This window comes from Myotis yumanensis, unplaced genomic scaffold (assembly GCF_028538775.1).
Source record: "Myotis yumanensis isolate MYYU_CA2020_CCGP unplaced genomic scaffold, mMyoYum1.0.hap1 SCAF_1, whole genome shotgun sequence".
Classification (NCBI taxonomy): Eukaryota; Metazoa; Chordata; class Mammalia; order Chiroptera; family Vespertilionidae; genus Myotis; species Myotis yumanensis.
This window is the reverse complement of record NW_027223752.1, coordinates 210,840,433-210,859,505: the sequence shown is the minus strand read 5'-3', so window position 1 is coordinate 210,859,505 and position 19,073 is coordinate 210,840,433. Positions and strand designations below refer to the sequence as shown.

General features: G+C 43.2%; 1 protein-coding gene across 1 annotated transcript; it reads right to left on the bottom strand.

Moving 5' to 3' along the window:
• Nucleotides 1-575: 575 nt before the first annotated feature.
• On the bottom strand, nucleotides 576-8,534 carry COMMD8 (COMM domain containing 8). The gene is made up of 5 exons (XM_070410587.1): nucleotides 8,440-8,534; nucleotides 4,029-4,184; nucleotides 3,277-3,429; nucleotides 2,537-2,692; nucleotides 576-1,452 (listed from the first exon to the last, which is right to left on the bottom strand). The coding sequence occupies exons 1-5, from the start codon at nucleotides 8,503-8,505 to the stop codon at nucleotides 1,432-1,434; spliced, it is 552 nt and encodes a 183-aa protein (XP_070266688.1). The 5' UTR covers nucleotides 8,506-8,534; the 3' UTR covers nucleotides 576-1,431.
• Between the last annotated feature and the right edge of the window lie 10,539 nt (nucleotides 8,535-19,073).

The window sequence follows — 19,073 nt, the reverse complement described above, 5'->3', positions numbered from 1 at the left end:
TAGGGACCCAACCAGCAGAGGAATTTCGTGCACTGGGCCTCTAGTCTACTAGTATATATATAAAAGCCTAAGTGACCGGCTACACACTGACCACCAGGGGGCAGACGCTCAACACAGGAGCTGCCGAGCTGCAGTCACTTGGCAGCAGCGGTTCTCGGGTGATGCACCCGGAACCAGAGAGGAGAGAGCCCAATTCCGGGGTACATCACCCGAGAACCAGCCTCTTGCAATCCGGGACCCCTCGGGGGATGTCAAAGAGCTGGTTTCACCCTGATCCCCGCAGGCCAGGTGAGGGACCCCACTGGTGCACAAATCCATGCACCGGGCCTCTAGTTAACCTATAAATAGCTGACTGGCAGAAGTCTAAGATACATTTTGAGAGCACCATTTAGATTACACTCTGATATGTATTAATCTCTCCAAGTCTACCCTCATCTATATATAATGAGAATAGTAATAATTGCTCTGGAGATAGCCTGATGCTCTCATGAGCTATAAAACTTACAAATAGCAGGTACCAATTAATTATGTATTATTGCATTATGTAGAAAGTAATTTGAAATAAAGCAATACGATAAAATGAAATTGTTTTTATTTGTTCAGAATGCTTATCTTTAAACTTAACTGAAATTAAAAATGATCTGTTTGCCAAAAAAGTTAACATCCAAAACTGTTATATTCAATATTGAGTTTGTAAAAAATGGACACTTTACCTATTTGAATAGTAATATATAAACTATACAATGACATATATTCTTTTTATCAGCTCATGCTCTCCCAGACACAGAAATACAAGAGTAGCAGTGTTATTGCATTTTTCCTGTTCTAGTGTAAGATTTGTTTATAGAATTCATAAATTCAAAATTGTCTACAGTTTTTTCTTATTCGTCTGAAGAGCTTCTTTCTCTAAGAATTCTTACATTTTCTTTCCTTTGAAGTATGAATAAGATATGGAATCTCCTGAGTTATTTATAGCTTATACAGTCTTTAAAAGTTATTTTTAAAATATCACAAATTAGTCATATATATCCATAATACACATCTTTGCTATTCACATATTTCTTTTAGCAAGATTCAAGTTTATTTGTGCTTTGTATGTTAACATTACTTTAGAGCCTATTTTTAGTTTTCAATAAAACTCGGTATCTATAAAGATCTGTCAAATATTTAATAAATGAAGCAGAACAGTCATTATGAAAATATAAACTGCTACTATAGCTTTTTATCTTTAATTTTTTAATGCATTTCCTGTCAACCATGTAATTTCCTGTTCTTTAGGGAACTTGATAAATTTTTATCTTTGTCATCTCAATACGGCTGCTTTCTCAGCGTGGCATAATAGTATATTGCAGGTTTTCTGAACACACAGTATTCACTGACATATCAGCTGTAACAGTGGAATCTGATAATGCTGGCATTCATCATTTCCAGTTATTTGAACTGCCGAATGACCTTAAAAACAAAGAGGAAAGGGGAGAATCAGTTTATACCAGAACGATGCCAACATCTGCTGTACGAGATGCTTTATAGTCTGTGAAGTGCCTCAAGAACTGAAAACAAATAAACTGCTCAGTAACTGATGGCGCAGGCCTGCCAGATCCATGGTTCAGAATCATTTCACGTTTAAACCAGGCTCTACCACACACCCCATCAGACCTTTAGCCCCATTCAAAGGCAAGCCAGTACCAGTTTGGTGACTGGGCAGGTGGACCAGTCATCAAGGAACCAAAACGGCTGAATAACAGCAGAGTATGAAGGGAAGCTGAAGTATACCAGGGTTTAAAAAAAGACAGACACAAGAAGGTTGGTTAGTGGCAAGAGATTGGTAAGAAAAACTGACTTTAATCACTGAGATTGATCACTAGAGAAAATGCTGAGCAATAATGAAGGGAACATACATAACAAAGATAATTATTTTTATTTCTTCCTCACAGCAGCAGTTTCTACAATTTAAATATTCTTTTTCTCATTAATTGAACATTGGGAATGGTCACTGTTATTTAGCCCTTCCTTTGTAAATGTAAAGCTGTTAGTCATTTTCATTCATTAGATCTATCTTGTCTCAACTGGATTTTGTCATAACTATAAGGCATATTTTGTCTCCTATAGTTAAAGCAATTTTCTATTATTTGTCCAGTTAAATAAGACTCTTTTCTTCAAGATCACGCTATTTTAAATCATAAAAGCTCTTCAGCATTAACTAATATCATATTCCCAAGGTAAAAAAATTAATTTTTATCATTAATGTGCACTGGAGCGAAACAAATCTAGCTGTTAGAACAGCACTATTATTCTTTCGAAAATAACTACTTGATAAATTATGCTCCAAACAAAGTAATTAAAATTACAAGTTATAATTAGGTTAATGTCTAAATCTAAAGATACCATGTACATAACAAAGTATTTTCTGTGCTTGACATAAAATATCAGGAAGAAAAATATTAACAGCAAACTATGAGTTTTTTCTTACATGACTCTATTGGTATCTATCAAAACTTAAACATTTTAAACCACAAAACAAAATTAAAGCAAACACCTTATTAGCTGCTTCCAAGGTATTTATTAGGTTCTGTAGCTCTTCTTTACTCATTTCGATAGAATATGGTTTGACTTCACCATTTTCTTTTACGTCTAGATGAAGGTTTAAAAGTGGCATTTGTAATGTTGCAATCTTGTCACTGGAAAGTGCAAGCTGGTTAAAATGAGGAAAACAGTAATTAATAGATATTAAACAGGCCTATGTTAAATATGCATCAGAGCTTATGAACAACACATTTTATAAAAAAAGTACTCCTATTCGCTGTCAAGTACAGGGAAAGGTGGAAGAAGTAGCATCCATTGGATCTAAGATATGAAAACTATTCTTTATGACTCTACTTGAAAAATGTTTTTAAATGCTGTTTTAACAACACATTACAGATTTTCCTTGGAGGTAGAAACACATTTACCAATACTGGGAAGACTATAAGGTCTAGAAAATTCCAGCCCGAAATATATGTTAAATATATACATATAGCTGCACTATTTGAAACAGGTAATGATTTACAGCCCCAGTTAATGAAATTTATCATTGTAAAATTATTACACCTGGTTTGGATATTTATAATATACTGATGTCCAGTTAATACAAAAGATATAATTTTAATTATCTTTGATATCTTTATGGAACATTGCATTCTCAAAATGAAATTTTAGATGTGTACTATAAAAAAATAAACATTTCTTCCTATTCAAAAACTGAAAAAAAACCATACTCCTAAATAAACAGATTCTCACCTTTAACTGCCAATCAAAATCCTGTAGCTGTGCAGAGGAAATATCAACTATTTCGTTTAACAGAGTCTGCTTAATTTCATCTTTTCTACTTTTCAAACATTTCATGATAGCTTCCTGATGAGACGAATTCAACTGATTCAACTGCTGAGATATCTATGAACATAAAAAATAAATGGTTATAAAATAAGTGAAAGGACCTCTCCATCTAAAATGTAAACACATAGTTCCACTCTCCTTTCACATACACTTTAAGATGGTAGTAAATGAGAAAAAAAAAAGATACTTCTCTCACTATGAAAAGAATAAGATGAGAATGCATAACCAGAAAACTAGGTTTTAACAAGTTTTTGCAAAATAGAAAGTAAAGGAAAAGGGCTGACTGATGAAGAGCATGAAAGTGATTACATCAGGAGACTACCAAAAAAAGCTGGTATAGTTACATTAAGATATCAAAATGTTAACAACTGTGTAACTGTGGTATGGGAATGTAGGTGTCAGCTACTTAACTTTCAGTTTTCTTCTATGACATTTAAATGTTTCACAACTTAAAAAATATAAACAAACAAAATAAAACTACAAAAGCCCAGAACTTCCACAATCAGATTTTCTACTTACTCACAATAATGAGGTTTTTCTTGTTAGCTACTTATGATGGCCCTTGTATTATAGAGTGTCCTAAAGACCAACTTAATAAAAAATCTGAACACTATTTATTATTTATTATAACATATAGGAATTTAGACTACAGTTACCTCTTCATCAGATAATTTTTTGCCCACTACAGCTTTGAAAAATTTGGTAATATCTTCCAGAACATGCATCCATTCTGTGGAATCCCAAACACTTTGATAATCCTGGTAGAGAGGATAAGTTCGGCCACAAATGCCATCAATTATTTTGTGAAGAAGCTAGAGAGTAAAAACGAAATAAATGTAATTATGAGTAAAATTATAAAACAGATTTATCTCCCTTACAGCAAACATGAACTTCTCTTGTTGAAAGAAGTTCATATCATCTGCAAGAGCAGCTGAGGTTGAAATGTAACTATTTATTTATTTATTTCCTTTTTTAAAATTAAATCTTTATTGTTCAGATTATTACAGTTGTTCCTCTTTTTTCCCCCATAGCTCAACTCCACCCGGTTCCCACCCCACCCTCCGCCCTCACCCCCCACCCCACATATTTATTTACTTTTATTAATCTTCACGGAAGATATCTTTTCCATTGATTTTTAGAGAGAGTGAAAGGGAGGGAGGAAGGGGCAGAGAGAGAGAGAGAGAGAGGGAGAGAAATATCTACGTGAGAGACACATTGATTAGTTACTTCCCGCATGCACCCAATGGTTTATGTGCCCTTGACAGGGAATCAAAACGGTGACCCTTTGGGTGTGAGGGCCAACACTCTAACCCCTGAGCCACACCAGCCAGGGTGAAGTGTACCTACTTTTAACATTATTTTATTAATGAAAAGTTAGAACTTCACACACACACACAAAGTATCATTTTGTCCATGTTCAGAAGCTAAAAAGTTATACAGATACACTGGTGTTTTTCCAATGTTACTGAAAGGAAGATGGTGAGTATAAAGGATTTATCTTGGGATTCCTTAAACATTGTATTTATACCAATTACAGCAGGGGTCTTCAAACTACGGCCCGCGGGACACATGCAAATACAAATATTGTATTTGTTCCCGTTTTGTTTTTTTACTTCAAAATAAGATATGTGCAGTGTGCATAGGAATTTGTTCATAGTTTTTTTTTACACTATAGTCTGGCCCTCCAACAGTCTGAGGAACAGTGAACTGGCCCCCTGTTTAAAAAGTTTGAGGATCCCTGAATTACAACAACAAAAAGTGTTTAACTCTTAGAGCAAAGTCTTTTACTGTAGATCTACAACTTGATTTTCCCTTGCCTCCATTTTCCACAACATTCATACTTACTTCTTTTGGTCCATCCAAGAAAGCCCTCAGTACCTATCTTTTCCTTTTTTGCACTCCTTTTTCTCTATCCTACCTTAATATCAGCAATGGAAATCCTAACACATACATAACTGAACACAGTAATTAAGACTGTAAATTTTGGAATGAAACTGGCTAGTCTGAATATCAGTTGTACTACTTAACTAGTTTTGTCAAGTTATTGAAAAGTTCTGTGCTTCTGTTTTCTCATGTATAAAAGAGGACAATATCCATACCCTCGTAATGTTGTAAGGATTAAATAAGAATACATGCAAATCACTTGCCACATTGCTGGCTTATACAAGACGCTTAAACATTGCTAGCCATTACCATCATCATTATTAGTATCACTATTGTTACTACTACTACTACTACTATGTTCCATGCCTTTAACATATTCACTGAGTACCTACTATGTCTGCACTATTCTAGGCAAATGATTAACATGGTATTCTTCCTCGGGGGCTATTTATGTCTTATACGAAGAGTATTTCAACCCAAACAACTTGGAAATGCATTTTAGCAGCAAGTCTTTCAACTCTTTCCCCCTGGATCATACTGACTCCACTTTAAGGAATAATTTCTCTATGACACCACACATATCAGAACAGAGATGAGCGACTGGTGACCCCACTTCCAAAAGCTGGCTAATGCGCCATATGAATTTCTTCATTTGTAAAGTCAAAGGAAAGGGTTAAGAAGGTTTTGTTGTTGTTGTTGTTTATCCTGGCAGGAATTAAGTAATTTCATCCCTACTATTCACTGCCCCCCACACCACCACCACACTCTCCCCACTATAAAATGGAACAGAGACAAAAGGCAGGCCAAACTCTGGAACTTATAAAAGGTACTTACCACACACCCCTCTATCACTGTATGTAGGCTAAGCACCCATGCCCACCCTTCACCCACAGTGAATGGAACAGAATAGGGGCTTTTGCAAAGCTGCCCACCACTGGTATCCAGATGACTGTCCCAATGATAACGCTGAGTTTAATGTGCATTAATTGATTACTGTCCTCAACAAACACGGATTTAAGAACCACCTTGAGCCAGACACAAGTCTCAAGAATTGGAGATATAAAACAAGTATCCACCCTGAAGGAGTTCAGAGTAGGAGAGAGACCAGAGGCAAGAGGGCAAGCTAAGAAGTTGTGTTCAAGGAAGACTTCACAAGGCCTGAACTGTAGAGGAACGGAGATGGTGGGAGTAAACATATTAACATATTAATTACAGTACCAACTGTCAGTCGTGGTCTGAGGTCAGTAGGCAAAGGGAACCACAGCTCCCAAAGCTAATGCTGAAGCTCCATATCGCATATATTGCTTTCTCTCCCGGTCTGCAAATTTCCTTCAGGTCTAATACTTGGGGCGCTAAGTTTTTTGCTTGAAAGTTCAAGGTGGGGGGGGGGAGGGGGGGAGCTCCACTTCTCAGTCAGATTTTCCTGTTATAGCAACCACTGGGCTTTCTTCCTTTCACAGTTCCCAGTCAAAATACCGTTATATGTACTGTCTCCACATTTCTCTCATCTTTCAAACTCACTACAGTTCTGCTGCTGCCCTAAGCAATACGTACTTCAAAATGCCAGTGCGTTGGGTAGTAAGGCTAAACACAGGAGCACGGCACAGACTCCAGCCACTGACTCCTGCTCACCTGCCTTCGCTACCCTCCTCTGCATCTCACTCTGCATTTCAGCCTCTAAGAATTACAGCAGGTCCTCAAAGGCCCCCTGGAAGGAGGGCGAGGGGGGGGGCGGGGAGACTTCCGTCCTCCAGCCTCTGTAGCTGCTATTCCTCTGTCTGAAACATTCCCTCCCCTCTGGCCTGTCTGGTTCCTACTCATCCTTCAGGACTGAACCTAGAAATAAATCTAGACGCTCCTGCTTTGAAAACCTTCCCTTGCCCCTTCAAATCTGGGTTGCTACCCCTCCCCCAAACGCATGACTGGATAACTCCAGGTTTCCTCCCTAGACAGCAAGCTCCCCCGGGCAGACTGGGTCTCAGTCACCATTTGGCCTTACCCCCGGGCACTCAGCGAGGGGCGGGCGCCAGGAAAAGATAGGTGAACAAATGGATGAGGCTTTCTGCTTAGGCTGGAGGTGCCAGCCTGTCTGTCCTCTAGACTCCAGCGGGAAAGACCGCCCTGGAACAAACTACCTAGTCCAGTCGCCCAGTCATTGGCAGCACTTACCCATTGTTTTCCTGCTCCCTCAAGGGGCCCAGGTATGCTTCTCCCGGTCACCATGGTAACCCAGGCACTTAGCACTGTGCCTAGAGCCAGGCAGCGTATGGGAGGTATATGTTGAATGAATGAATGAATGAATGAATGGAGTGAATGAATGAATGAAATAAACAAACTTAGGTGAGAAGCTGCAAACCACCGGTCCACGAGGTAAGCTTTCAGATTAGGTGGCAGCTCCGCACCCCCCGGGGTCACTGGGTCCCGGGCCACCCCAGGGAGCAACGGGCCACCCCGGGGAGCAACTGGCCACCCCGGGGAGCAACGGGCCTCCACGGGGAGCAACGGGCCACCCCGGGGAGCAACGGGCCACCCCAGGGAGCAACTGGCCTCCACAGGGAGCAATGGGCCTCCACAGGGAGCAACGGGCCGCCCCGGGGAGCAACTGGCCTCCACAGGGAGCAACGGGCCACCCCGGGGAGCAACGGGCCTCCATAGGGAGCAACGGGCCACCCCGGGGAGCAACGGGCCTCCCCGGGGAGCAACGGGCCACCCCGGGGAGCAACTGGCCTCCACAGGGAGCAACGGGCCACCCCGGGGAGCAACTGGCCTCCACAGGGAGCAACGGGCCACCCCGGGGAGCAACTGGCCTCCACGGGGAGCAATGGGCCACCCCGGGGAGCAACGGGCCACTCCAGGGAGCAACTGGCCTCCACAGGGAGCAACTGGCCTCCACAGGGAGCAACGGGCCACCTCGGGGAGCAACTGGCCTCCCCGGGGAGCAACGGGCCTCCCCCCCGCCCCGACCCCAGGGTGAGGGTGCGGCCGGCCCGGCGGAGTCTGCGCGCAAAGCCCGAGGAGCAACTCCCGGCCACGGAGAGGAGGTGGCGCCCCAAGTCTCGGCCTCCACCGCTTCCCCGGAGGAACAGGGGCCGGCCACCCGAAATCCCGCCCCTGACCCTCCCCTCCCTGGGCCGCGAGCCCAGCCCAGGAATGCGTCTCGGGTGGACGGGCCTGACCCCTCACCTGCGGGCCCCGCTCGGCGGGAAGCTTCTGCAGCCGCCACAGCGGCGTCCCCTCCTCCGACTCCATCCCGGGGCGAGCCGGAGTCCGGGTCACGTGACAAGACCAGGCCGCTCCTCCCCCGCGTGACCCCGGTGGGCGGGGCCGGTGTGGCTGTGGGCGCTCTGGTGCGCGTGCGCACAGTCGCAGCCCAGCCTTTTCTGCCTGGTGCCGCATTGCTTAAGCGCAGTTGTATGATTACTTTGAAGGTAAATTTGCAAAATCTCTCAAAGCAGATTTTACCTTCATTGAGAGCCTTACTGAACTTTTTCTGCACTCTTTAGAAAGCCATATTTGGATTGCACCGGGCCCATTTGTCCTGGAGGTTTGATATATATCTCTTACTAAAAAGTATCCTGATTTGGAAGGTGAATTAAGGGTTTAATATGGGCAAGATTATCCCATTTCCTAGTAACAGATAAGAGAGAAGTCACTATGGTTGTCATTTTTTTAAAATTTTATTTATTGATTTGAGAGAGAGAGAGGCAGGAAGAGAGTGTGAGAGAGAGAGTTTTGTTGTTCCACTTATTTGTGCATTCATTGGTTGCTTCTTGTATGTGCCCTGACTGGGGATAGAACCTGCAACCTTGGCTTATGGGCCACACTCTAACCAACTGAGCTACGGGGCCAGGGCCCACTAGGGATGTCATATTTAAGCAAGTAAAATGCACAGGTGCCCAGTTAAATAAGAAATTTCAGATAAACAAAGGATAATATTTTGTTATAAGTGTGCCATAATGATTGCATGGGGCACACTTATACCAAAAATGTATAAGCAACAACTCATATTTTAACTTCTTAAAATATTATAACAAGATAATATTTTGTTATAAGTGTGCCATAATGATTGCCTGGGCCACACATACCAAAAATGTATTGTTGTTTATCTCAAATACAAATTTAACTGGGTGTCCTGTTTTTATCTGTCAATCCTAGAAGTCACTTACCTGAGCTAAGAGGCACAGCCTGACGTTAAAATCAATCAGATTCTAGAGCCACACTCAACATTGGACTAACCCTAAAACCCAAAGAGCTTTTCTGTATTTCTCTCGTTATTACAGTTATTCCTTTAATTGGGTGCTGGAGAACTCAGCGGTGATAAGACAGTCCCTGCCATAGGAGGAGAGTGCACAATAAGGAGGACATAGAAACAGGAATTACAGTCTAATGTACATTAAATTTTAAAAATCAGTGCAAAGTAATGAAGTATACCATAGAGGAGGAAGTAATTATTTTAGTCTGTTGGCTACCCAGAGAAAAATTACTCATTATTGACATGCTTTAAGGTATAGCTCTAATGCCCTTTCTCTACTCTGTGCCCCAACTCTTGGAGGTGAAAGCAATTTCTCCCTCTTCTGAATCTTCATGACGGTCCCTCACCTAAAGTATTTCTAGTTCTTAATATAAGTAAGTATGTACAACTCTTGTTGTTCCAACTGAAACATAACTGTCTTAAGATGTTTTGTGTTTGTGCATAGGGGCTCCCCCAAGTAATATTTAGTAAATGAGGAAGAATCTGGAAAACTATTTGAAAGGGCGAAGGCTACGCCCTCCACCTTCCCCCAGGGTAAGGGCTACGTCCTCCATCTTACCTTGGCCACGTGTTGGGCAAGGAGCTTCTTCACGGAAGTCTAAGACTCTGCTAGCCACACCCAGGAACGGGACATCGACTTGTGCCTGGCCAATCGGCAAAGCACAGTCCTTTCTCCTCCCTTACTCCAACCTCCCCCTATATAACCGATCTCGGGGAGGGGTTTGCTCTCTCTCTTGGCCACTTGGCTAGCCGATGTGTCGGTGAGTCTGGTGGATGGAGAGCTCAAGTTAACTTGAATACAGATTCTTATGCTTTTACATCGAATTGGCTCCCTGATGTGGTTTCTTGGGAATCTTGTAATCTGGGCACAACATTTGGGGGCTCGTCCGGGATTCCCAAGACCATGTAGGGACTCCCCCAATTCGTAGAATCTGCATGGCCGCGGTAAGTGTCTGTGTATTATGTTTGTCTGTTCTATGTGCTTTATCTGTTCTGTGTGAGCTCACTTCTGAAATCTGTATTCGCCCACATTGACCGTGGACGCACATGGGGGTCAAAGGGCGGGAGGAGTCGAGGGACGCCTCGATCCTCCATCTGTATCTGTAGGGGTGTAATTTTGCTTCCGAAAAGTCGGGAGGTCTGTAGAAACCCCAATCTGAGACGAGGTGGGTAGTTCCCGCCGGTTTGGCGTAAGCCATCGTCTGTCTCTTCCATGGAAGTGGAAGGCTGTTTTGGGCCCTGTTTGTGCCTGTTTCTCTGTTTTATGTGGACTTACTGGACGGATGTTATGGGAAGTTGTTGAACTCTGAATGAATGTCTGGTGGAAGTGTGTGAATGTAAAGGCAGGGAAGGTGAGCTGGGAATCACTGGGCCTTGGGCCGCAGGAGAGGAAAGATGCGCCTGGATGCGGAGGCTGAAGCCGGCGCGCAGAGGCTGAGGCCAGCGCACTAAGGCTGCTTGCTGCGCAGTAGGGGCGGGCGCCCGGGGGCAGGTATGCAGAAGTGCGGAGCGAGGTGACCGCAGCCCTCGCCCCGGAGCCCGGCCAAGCCGCGGCCCTGGGGGCTCGGCCTCCGGCCCGGTCGGCAGTGGGCGCTGGGCCGGAGCCGGAGCTCGAGCGGCGCGGCCTGGAAGAGGCCGGAGGCCGGGAGAGGCGGCGGCTGCCCGGGCAGCCTGAGCCCCGCAGCTTGGACCTGCGCTCGGCGCCATCGGCGGCGCGCCTTCTGGGGGGGGCGGCCCTGGGGGCTCGGGCCAGGCGAGGACAAGCTCGTTCGCGGAGCCTGGCGGCGGCGGCCTGCATTGGCCCCGGGCTTATGGCGAATGAGTGGAGCCAGGTGGAGCGCGGGGGGGGCGGGGCCGGCGCGTCGCTCACGGGAGGCGGGAGCAGCGAGGCCCCAGTCGGCATCGGGTCGGGGGAAGGTCCCCCGCGGAGCCTGAGGGCCGGACACCCGGGAGGCCGGAGGCGGCGGCAGCTCTGGATGCGAGCTAGCCTCTTCCCATGGAGATCGCCCCAGCTAGAAATGTAAAAGTTTTAGAATGCATCTGGGATTTCTGTGCACGTGTAAAGGGAAAGTACAGAATAAAAACCCGAGACTGTTTTGGCCTTAAAAATGGCAGAGATGAACCTGACAAAGAAATGTTCGGATTAAATTGGGAAAAATTGTGTTATTGTGGTAACTAAATGCCTTTGCTTATTGGTACAGCCACCATTTTGGGCTCCAAGCCTCGGCATCCGCCACGTTGTCCGCATGGTTTGCTGCTCCCCTGGGGGCCGCCATCTTGAAACAGCAAAGGCCCCGCCCTCTGATTTACTCAGGGGTGGAGCTTTAAGGCGGAGTTTTATGGGGCTGCAAGCGTGCTTGCTTCGAGGATTTATTTTTAAACTAATCTCTTAAATCTAGAAAACCCTGCTTTCCTTAAACTAAGGACAATCAAAGGTTATGTCAAAGTCTTTAAGAGAGTCTGATAGCAGAAATCTAATTTCTAAAGTACGATTATTTCAGGTAGAAACTGGTTTCTGTAAATTGATCTGTCCTTATTGCTTAAATATGTATCCTTGTTATTAAATTTGAATATATTGTTAATCTGAGAAATGTTAATTATTTACATGTCACCTAAAAATTAAGGCTAAAAGTTCTAACTAACTAAAAAGCATGGCTTTGGTGTAATGGAAGAAAAAAAATGTTAAATAAATATTAAAAAGCTGGAACTAGTCACTGGTGGTGGATTGTGAGAAGGGCTGGACACTGCCTAACTTCTCCTTCCTTGGTACCCCTAAAACATCAGAGGGTACTTCTGGCCTTGATTTTCTTGGTTTTGGATTTGTTTGTTTGTAATAAAAACCGTTTCTATCTGAACAAAACATAGGTCAAGAATCCTGTCCTGGGATGTGGGAAAGACCCCCACATCTGTTCCTGTCAGGCCCCCATCAGGGGACTTGGATGATGTTCCTGTTATCTACTCAAGAGCCCAAGGCTATAAAAATACTTGTTCACTGAAAAGATGTAAGTGTAAATGTTTATTTGATGTTTATAAACATCTCTGTTATTTACTGGGAACTTTGATTTTCTATGTGATATTCTGTGCTGGGTTGGAATTTTGAAATTCTAGGGTAAACTTAAAAGGTATTTACATTTAAGAGTGGAACTCACAGTTCCTCAAGGTAAAAACAATGGGCCTTGGAATCTGTAAAAACAGGCAGGGAATGGGTGGCTCTCCTATCATGTTTGGCAGGCCCCACCCCCTATCATTCCTGACTTTCTTGCTGCAAGAATTGTCTCTTTTCTTGAGAGGGCTCCAGAGGGCGCACGAGGACATTTGGCTGCGCCTCGGCGCCACCCAGGAGACTGGCCCACCCCAACTCCTCATCAGCACAGACCAGGAGATTGGGTCTACATCAAAAGGCACCACCTGGAGCCTCGATGGAAAAATCCCTACACCCAACTCCGTGATGCTGACGACCCCCACCGCTCTCAAGATAGACAGCGTCGCGACCTGGATCCATCACACTCACGTCCGGTCAGCGGACCCATCCAAGGTCCAAAAAGACTTCATCACCAAATGGAGCGTCGAAAGAGATCAACGCAACCCACTGAAGCTCAAGCTACGGCGTGCTCCACCTGCCTGATGCTGGTGACATAACTCGCGATCACTCCTGTCGCCAGGAACCCCCACAATAAACTTAGATGATGCCTGCATCTTCATGAACATGGCTCCAAAGAGACAAGAACAATTTATAGGATCACATGTTTAGTAGCAGAAGATGTGGCTGCCTGAAGCGGCCATGATGCCAATATTATGTTTCATTGTATTGATGTGTTATATTGACCTTTAATTCTCTTGCAGGTTTGAATGTATGTTGGGTTGGCTGTCCTAGAAGGAAACTATATGGGGTGAACCCCAAAAAGTAAAGGGTGCCTAGCTGCCAAGAGGGTAGGTGCCCACCTGGGCAGGGAACGGTGCCCATCAGGTTTTGGTCTCTGTTGAGAGACAGCTAACAGTTGGCAGCCTGTGTACTGCTTGCAGGCCTTTGTGACCATGCCCATGTCAGGGATAGTCTGAAAAAAGCCTATTTAGAGTAAAAGATCTGAGGCATGGTTATGCATAGAAAGAAAGTTTAATGCCAACAATTAAAAAAAATTGGCAAGGAAAGTCAGAAAATCTTAGAATAAATCAGTAGGTCTTTCTTCTTATGTAATTCCTCCGAAATTTGGCAATGCTAACATGGCAATACATTTCTTTGCATAGATTCAATAAGACCGATTCCTAATAGTGATTTTATTAACGGAAAACTTTGACTGGAGTATCATGTTTTAAAAAGCCCTGTCTGAGCTCTAAAGACTTGAAGCCAGTAAAAATGCCACGAAGAAAGCCTGGTATTCTGCTTGGAAGCCCTGAAGATGGCTGGCGCTGGAATGTCAGGCCGATGCCCTACCATCACTGGCGGTTGGTAAGAATAAAAAGGGAGCAGTAGGAATGCCTCTGCATTCCTGTGGAGCCCCCACACGCTCTGGGCCGCAACAAGTAGGAGGGCTACTGAGATGGGCTTAAAGCCTGGAGCGTGGGCTCAGGTGGAGTTGCTACAGGTGAGGGGTTCACCTAACTCAGCAGATACTGCAGGCGGGCCTGATGGCAGCTGGATGGCGTGGCTTCCTGGCCCTACGGGGCACATTAAGATTCAACCATGAGATTCCAGCAAAGGTAGTCAGTCACCATTCTTGTTGTGTTTATGCAAACATCAGGACAGTAGATAAATTAATCTTGATTTGGCTTTTTGATAGCCATGGAGGAATTTTAAGAAGAAAAATCCTATTTCAATAAAAGTTGTTAAAGCTAAAATGATTTCTTCCCCTTCCACCAGACCATTTGTTAAAATATGCCCAGTATGGGCCTCTAGCAACGGTGGAATAAAAGTGCAGTCCGTCTCATGATTGAGCCGGAAGTTCCAAGACAAAGGGGGGAATGAAAGGGCGAAGGCTACGCCCTCCACCTTCCCCCAGGGTAAGGGCTACGTCCTACATCTTACCTTGGCCACGTGTTGGGCAAGGAGCTTCTTCACGGAAGTCTAAGACTCTGCTAGCCACACCCAGGAACGGGACATCGACTTGTGCCTGGCCAATCGGCAAAGCACAGTCCTTTCTCCTCCCTTACTCCAACCTCCCCCTATATAACCGATCTTGGGGAGGGGTTTGCTCTCTCTCTTGGCCACTTGGCTAGCCGATGTGTCGGTGAGTCTGGTGGATGGAGAGCTCAAGTTAACTTGAATACAGATTCTTATGCTTTTACATCGAATTGGCTCCCTGATGTGGTTTCTTGGGAATCTTGTAATCTGGGCACAACACTATTTAATTTATATCTGTTAATAAGTCTACTGAAGGCAAGGTCTATTTCCTAAGACAAACCTAATTTTACATATTGTAATAATTGCAATAATAATATTTATCAGGAATTTACTATATGCTGCCTTGGCCAGTGTGATTCAGTTGGCTGGAACATCGTCCCATGCACTGAAAGGTCACCAGATTCCGGTCAGGGCACATGCCCAGGTTGTGGGTTCCATCCCCAGTCAGGTGTGTATAGGAGGCAACAGATCAATGTTTCTCTCTCTCTCTCTCTCTCTTTCTCTCTCTCTTCTTCCCTCACTCCTTTCCTTCCTCCCACTGTCCCTCCCTCTTTCTCTTTGAAATTAAAAAAATCTGCTATATCCAAGCAATTTATATATTTTATCTTATTAATCCTCTCTACAGCCTTGTGTGGTGGGTGTTATCCCAACTTTAAAGATGAGGAAACAAGGTCACATAGGCCGTAGTTGCGAAGTCACTGGTCTGAGTCTGGAATTGGTGGTCTCAGTCTTCGTGCTTCATGTCCCTAATGAAGAAGGAAAGGCATTGTGAGGTGATGTGAATACCTAATGCCATACAACAGATTACTCAGAGCAAACAGGCACAGCAAGCAGGGCACAAGAGTTAGAGGACGAAGTATTAGGTCCCGGTTTCACTGTCAGACAACACTGGGTACCAAGAATTTTTCTTTGGAATTCAACTTTTAACAAATATAGCTTAAATAGTTCACAAAGTGAGAGAGAAAGAGAGCTTATTATTTATGCTTTGATTAGTAAGAGGATGTTATGTGTCTAATCCAAGAGGTTTTCAAAACATATTTCTGGCTCTTCTAGTCCTATTGATGCGAGTGTTCTAGTCCCCATCCTCCAAATTTTACTTGTAAGGATGGTTAAAAACATAGAGCTAACCTAAAGTTCAAACCCCAGATTGGCAAATTACTGCCCACGTAATAATGTTAGGCGAGCTGTTTTACCTCTCTGTGTCTCTGGCTCCTCATCTGTAATTGGTTATAATGACAGCACAGAATTTACAGCGTCGTTGTCAGTTCACATATGTAAAGTTCTTGAAATGAGTCTGACCTGGCACATAGAAGACATTATTAGATTCCCTTCTCAGTGGCCTTATTCCTATTTTCCGGCCAAAGATCAGTGGGTTCCAGAAAGCAGGGTGTTGGACAGTCTCAGCTCCCAGGATGTGATCTGATTCTGAAACCCATCTAGGCTTCTCTATAGTGCTGTTTAGGCAATATAGGTCAGTGGTCACAGTTGGGGGAGACCTGGGTTCTAATTCTATCTCTGTCATTTACCAGCCACATGACCTTGGGTAAATTCTCTGTATCTCAGGGTTTTTCATTTTGTTTTGTTTTGGGGATTTTGTTTGTTTGTGTTTTGTTTTTTTTCCCTGAAAACAGGGAAGAAACTACCACTCACCTAATAAAGTGGTGAAATTCAAATGGAATAATGCATACAATGTGTTTAACATAGCACCTAGAACAGGGGTGGGCAAACTTTTTGACTCGAGGGCCACAATGGGTTCTTAAACTGGACCGGAGGGCCAGAACAAAAGCATGGATGGAGTGTTTGTGTGAACTAATCTAAATTCAAAGTGAACATCATTACATAAAAGGGTACGGTCTTTTTTTTTTTTTAGTTTTATTCATTTCAAATGGGCCCGACCCGGCCCGCGGGCCGTAGTTTGCCCACGGCTGACCTAGAATGTAAGTTGCCCTTAGTCAAGGTTAGCTATTGTTTTTAGCTGGTAGCAGTAGTCATTCACACACATACACCCTATGCTAGCAGGTCTGTGCTAGTGGTGGCTTGATAAGGAAAGCTAAAGAGAGAAGTGGAGCTGATTCATCCCTGTGAACGCCCATAAATCCTGGGCAGGGGTAGATGGATTGTGCCAATCATCCAAGCTTAAGGTGAGAGTCATCATAATTTGGGCATTGTGGCACAAACTGCCATTTGTCCCCCAATATCTCTTCTTTTGTTACAGCTTGAATTCTATCCCCACTAAAATTCATATGTTGAAGTCCTGAGCCCCAGTACCTCAAAACGTGAGCTTATTTGGAGACAGGGTCTTTATAGAGGTAATCAAGTTAGTGTGAGGGTATTAGAATGGGCCCTCATCCAGTGTGACCAGTGTCCTGATAAAAAGAGGAAATTTGGACACAGAAATGCACACAGAGGGAAAGCGATATAAAAGACACAGGGCGATAGCCTGGCTATCCAAGGAGAGAGGCCTGGAACAGACCCTTCTCTCACAGCCCTCAGAAGAGACCAATAGTGCCAATACCTTGGTTTCTGCTTTAAAAATAGCCAGACCTTGCCTGAACTCCTCCTCCAACATCTTGCTAAATGCAACCAGTAACAACCACTATACAGTGATAATGACCTATTTTCCCACCCTGTTGTCTAGAACTAGTCTCAGCACGGGTTCTGCCTTCCAAATTGTCAAAGGCACTGAGTAGCATGAATCCTAGCTTTCAGGCCTCCGCCAACCACTAACTACGTATTTTAGGATATGGTTCAGCAGCCTCTCACTCATACCAATTTTGGTATTGGTTGGAGTAGGTTAACTACTTTAATGATAAATCTAAAATATGTTCCCTCCAAATTGTGATAAACTATCCATTTTCATTCTAGGGGTATTTTTGGGATAAAAAAAAAGCATTCTTTCATCTCAACTGTGAAAAATAACTGTTTCTTTGACTCTCCTTTTCACCAGATGCCATATACCCTTATTTTTGTTTCGTATCCAGTGGTTCTCAACCTTCTGGCCCTTTAAATACAGTTCCTCATGTTGTGACCCAACCATAAAATTATTTTCGTTGCTACTTCATAACTGTAATGTTGCTACTGTTATGAATCGTAATGTAAATATCTGATATGCAGGATGGTCTTAGGCAACCCCTGTGAAAGGGTCTTTTGACCGCCAAAGGGGTCACGACCCACAGGTTGAGAACCGCTGGTATAGACCCTGGACCAAGATTTAGGAAACACTTCTTTTCCACAGAGTTACGCTGGGAATTTCTATTCTGCATCATTGTGGTTTGAGTCTTAGTAGTAAATTTTAAATGATAACTTTCCTTTGTCCCTAAATTCTAAGCTCTCAACTTTCACCCATGAACTGACCACATTCGTTTCATTCATTATAATTTCTGACAAATGTTGGAAGAATCAGGAAAAGCTATTAATTCATTATTCAGAGTTTATGACATCCTTTAATAAAAGAAATAGTCTATGACTTTTCACACCTATTCAATCATTTCAAACCTGCTTTTCAGGTTACGTTATGACTTAAAGTTGACTTATTTGTTCACCTTAATTAGATATGTTACAATATAGATGTGCTTAGTGATTTGCATTGCAATCTATGTAAAATGATTCTTGTTCATAAATTGTTGAGAGACAGGGACCTTCAAGTTTAAATGAGTTTTATTATTATCTTATAACCATACAGGAATTTTTTAAAAAATCTTTATTGTTGAAAGTATTGTATATCATACAGGAAATATTTAAATGTTACATTGGCTTTGGTTCTATTGCATTGAAAGAAGTTATGAATAGCTTATTTGTAAAGATTTGGGAGGTATTGTGTTTGATCTTGTCTGTAAAAACAGTTTCTTAGAAAGTTAGTTGCATAAATAATTTCATTCTGGCGAACAAACTTAAGAAACTGAAGGGCTATGTCTTTTTTTTTTCTGAGCTTTGTACTAATTGAGAAATGCTTTTAACACCTCTTTATTCCCTATTTTGTTATCAAAAATATTTTATCTCAGGCCATCTGAGTTCTCCTTTAAATAAATCTTTAAGACAGACATTTGGATTTTAAAAGGGCAGTAGAGATCGCACACAAGTTATTTCAGTGTACCACTACGGAATGCAACATCTTAAAAGCTCTGAAATTGCTCTGTTCAAGTGAAATACTTGAGTGAACTGCAATTTGGGACCTTAGACATAATGCATTGTAATCTACACAGTATCCTCAGGGGTTGGCTGTCTTTTCTAATGGCATGTCAACTGCTCAATTAGTCTTTCTGATGAAGGTTCTGTGCCTGGAAGACCTCCCTTTACTCAGTTGCCACCTCTTTTAATCACTGTACTGAGAACTCCACATCTGTAAGCTGTTAGGATTTCAGCCAGTGGTTCTTAATCAAGAAGATAGCACATTAGGGTCACCCCAGGAAATTTTTGAGTGATGATTTTTCACTTTAAATGTGCTAC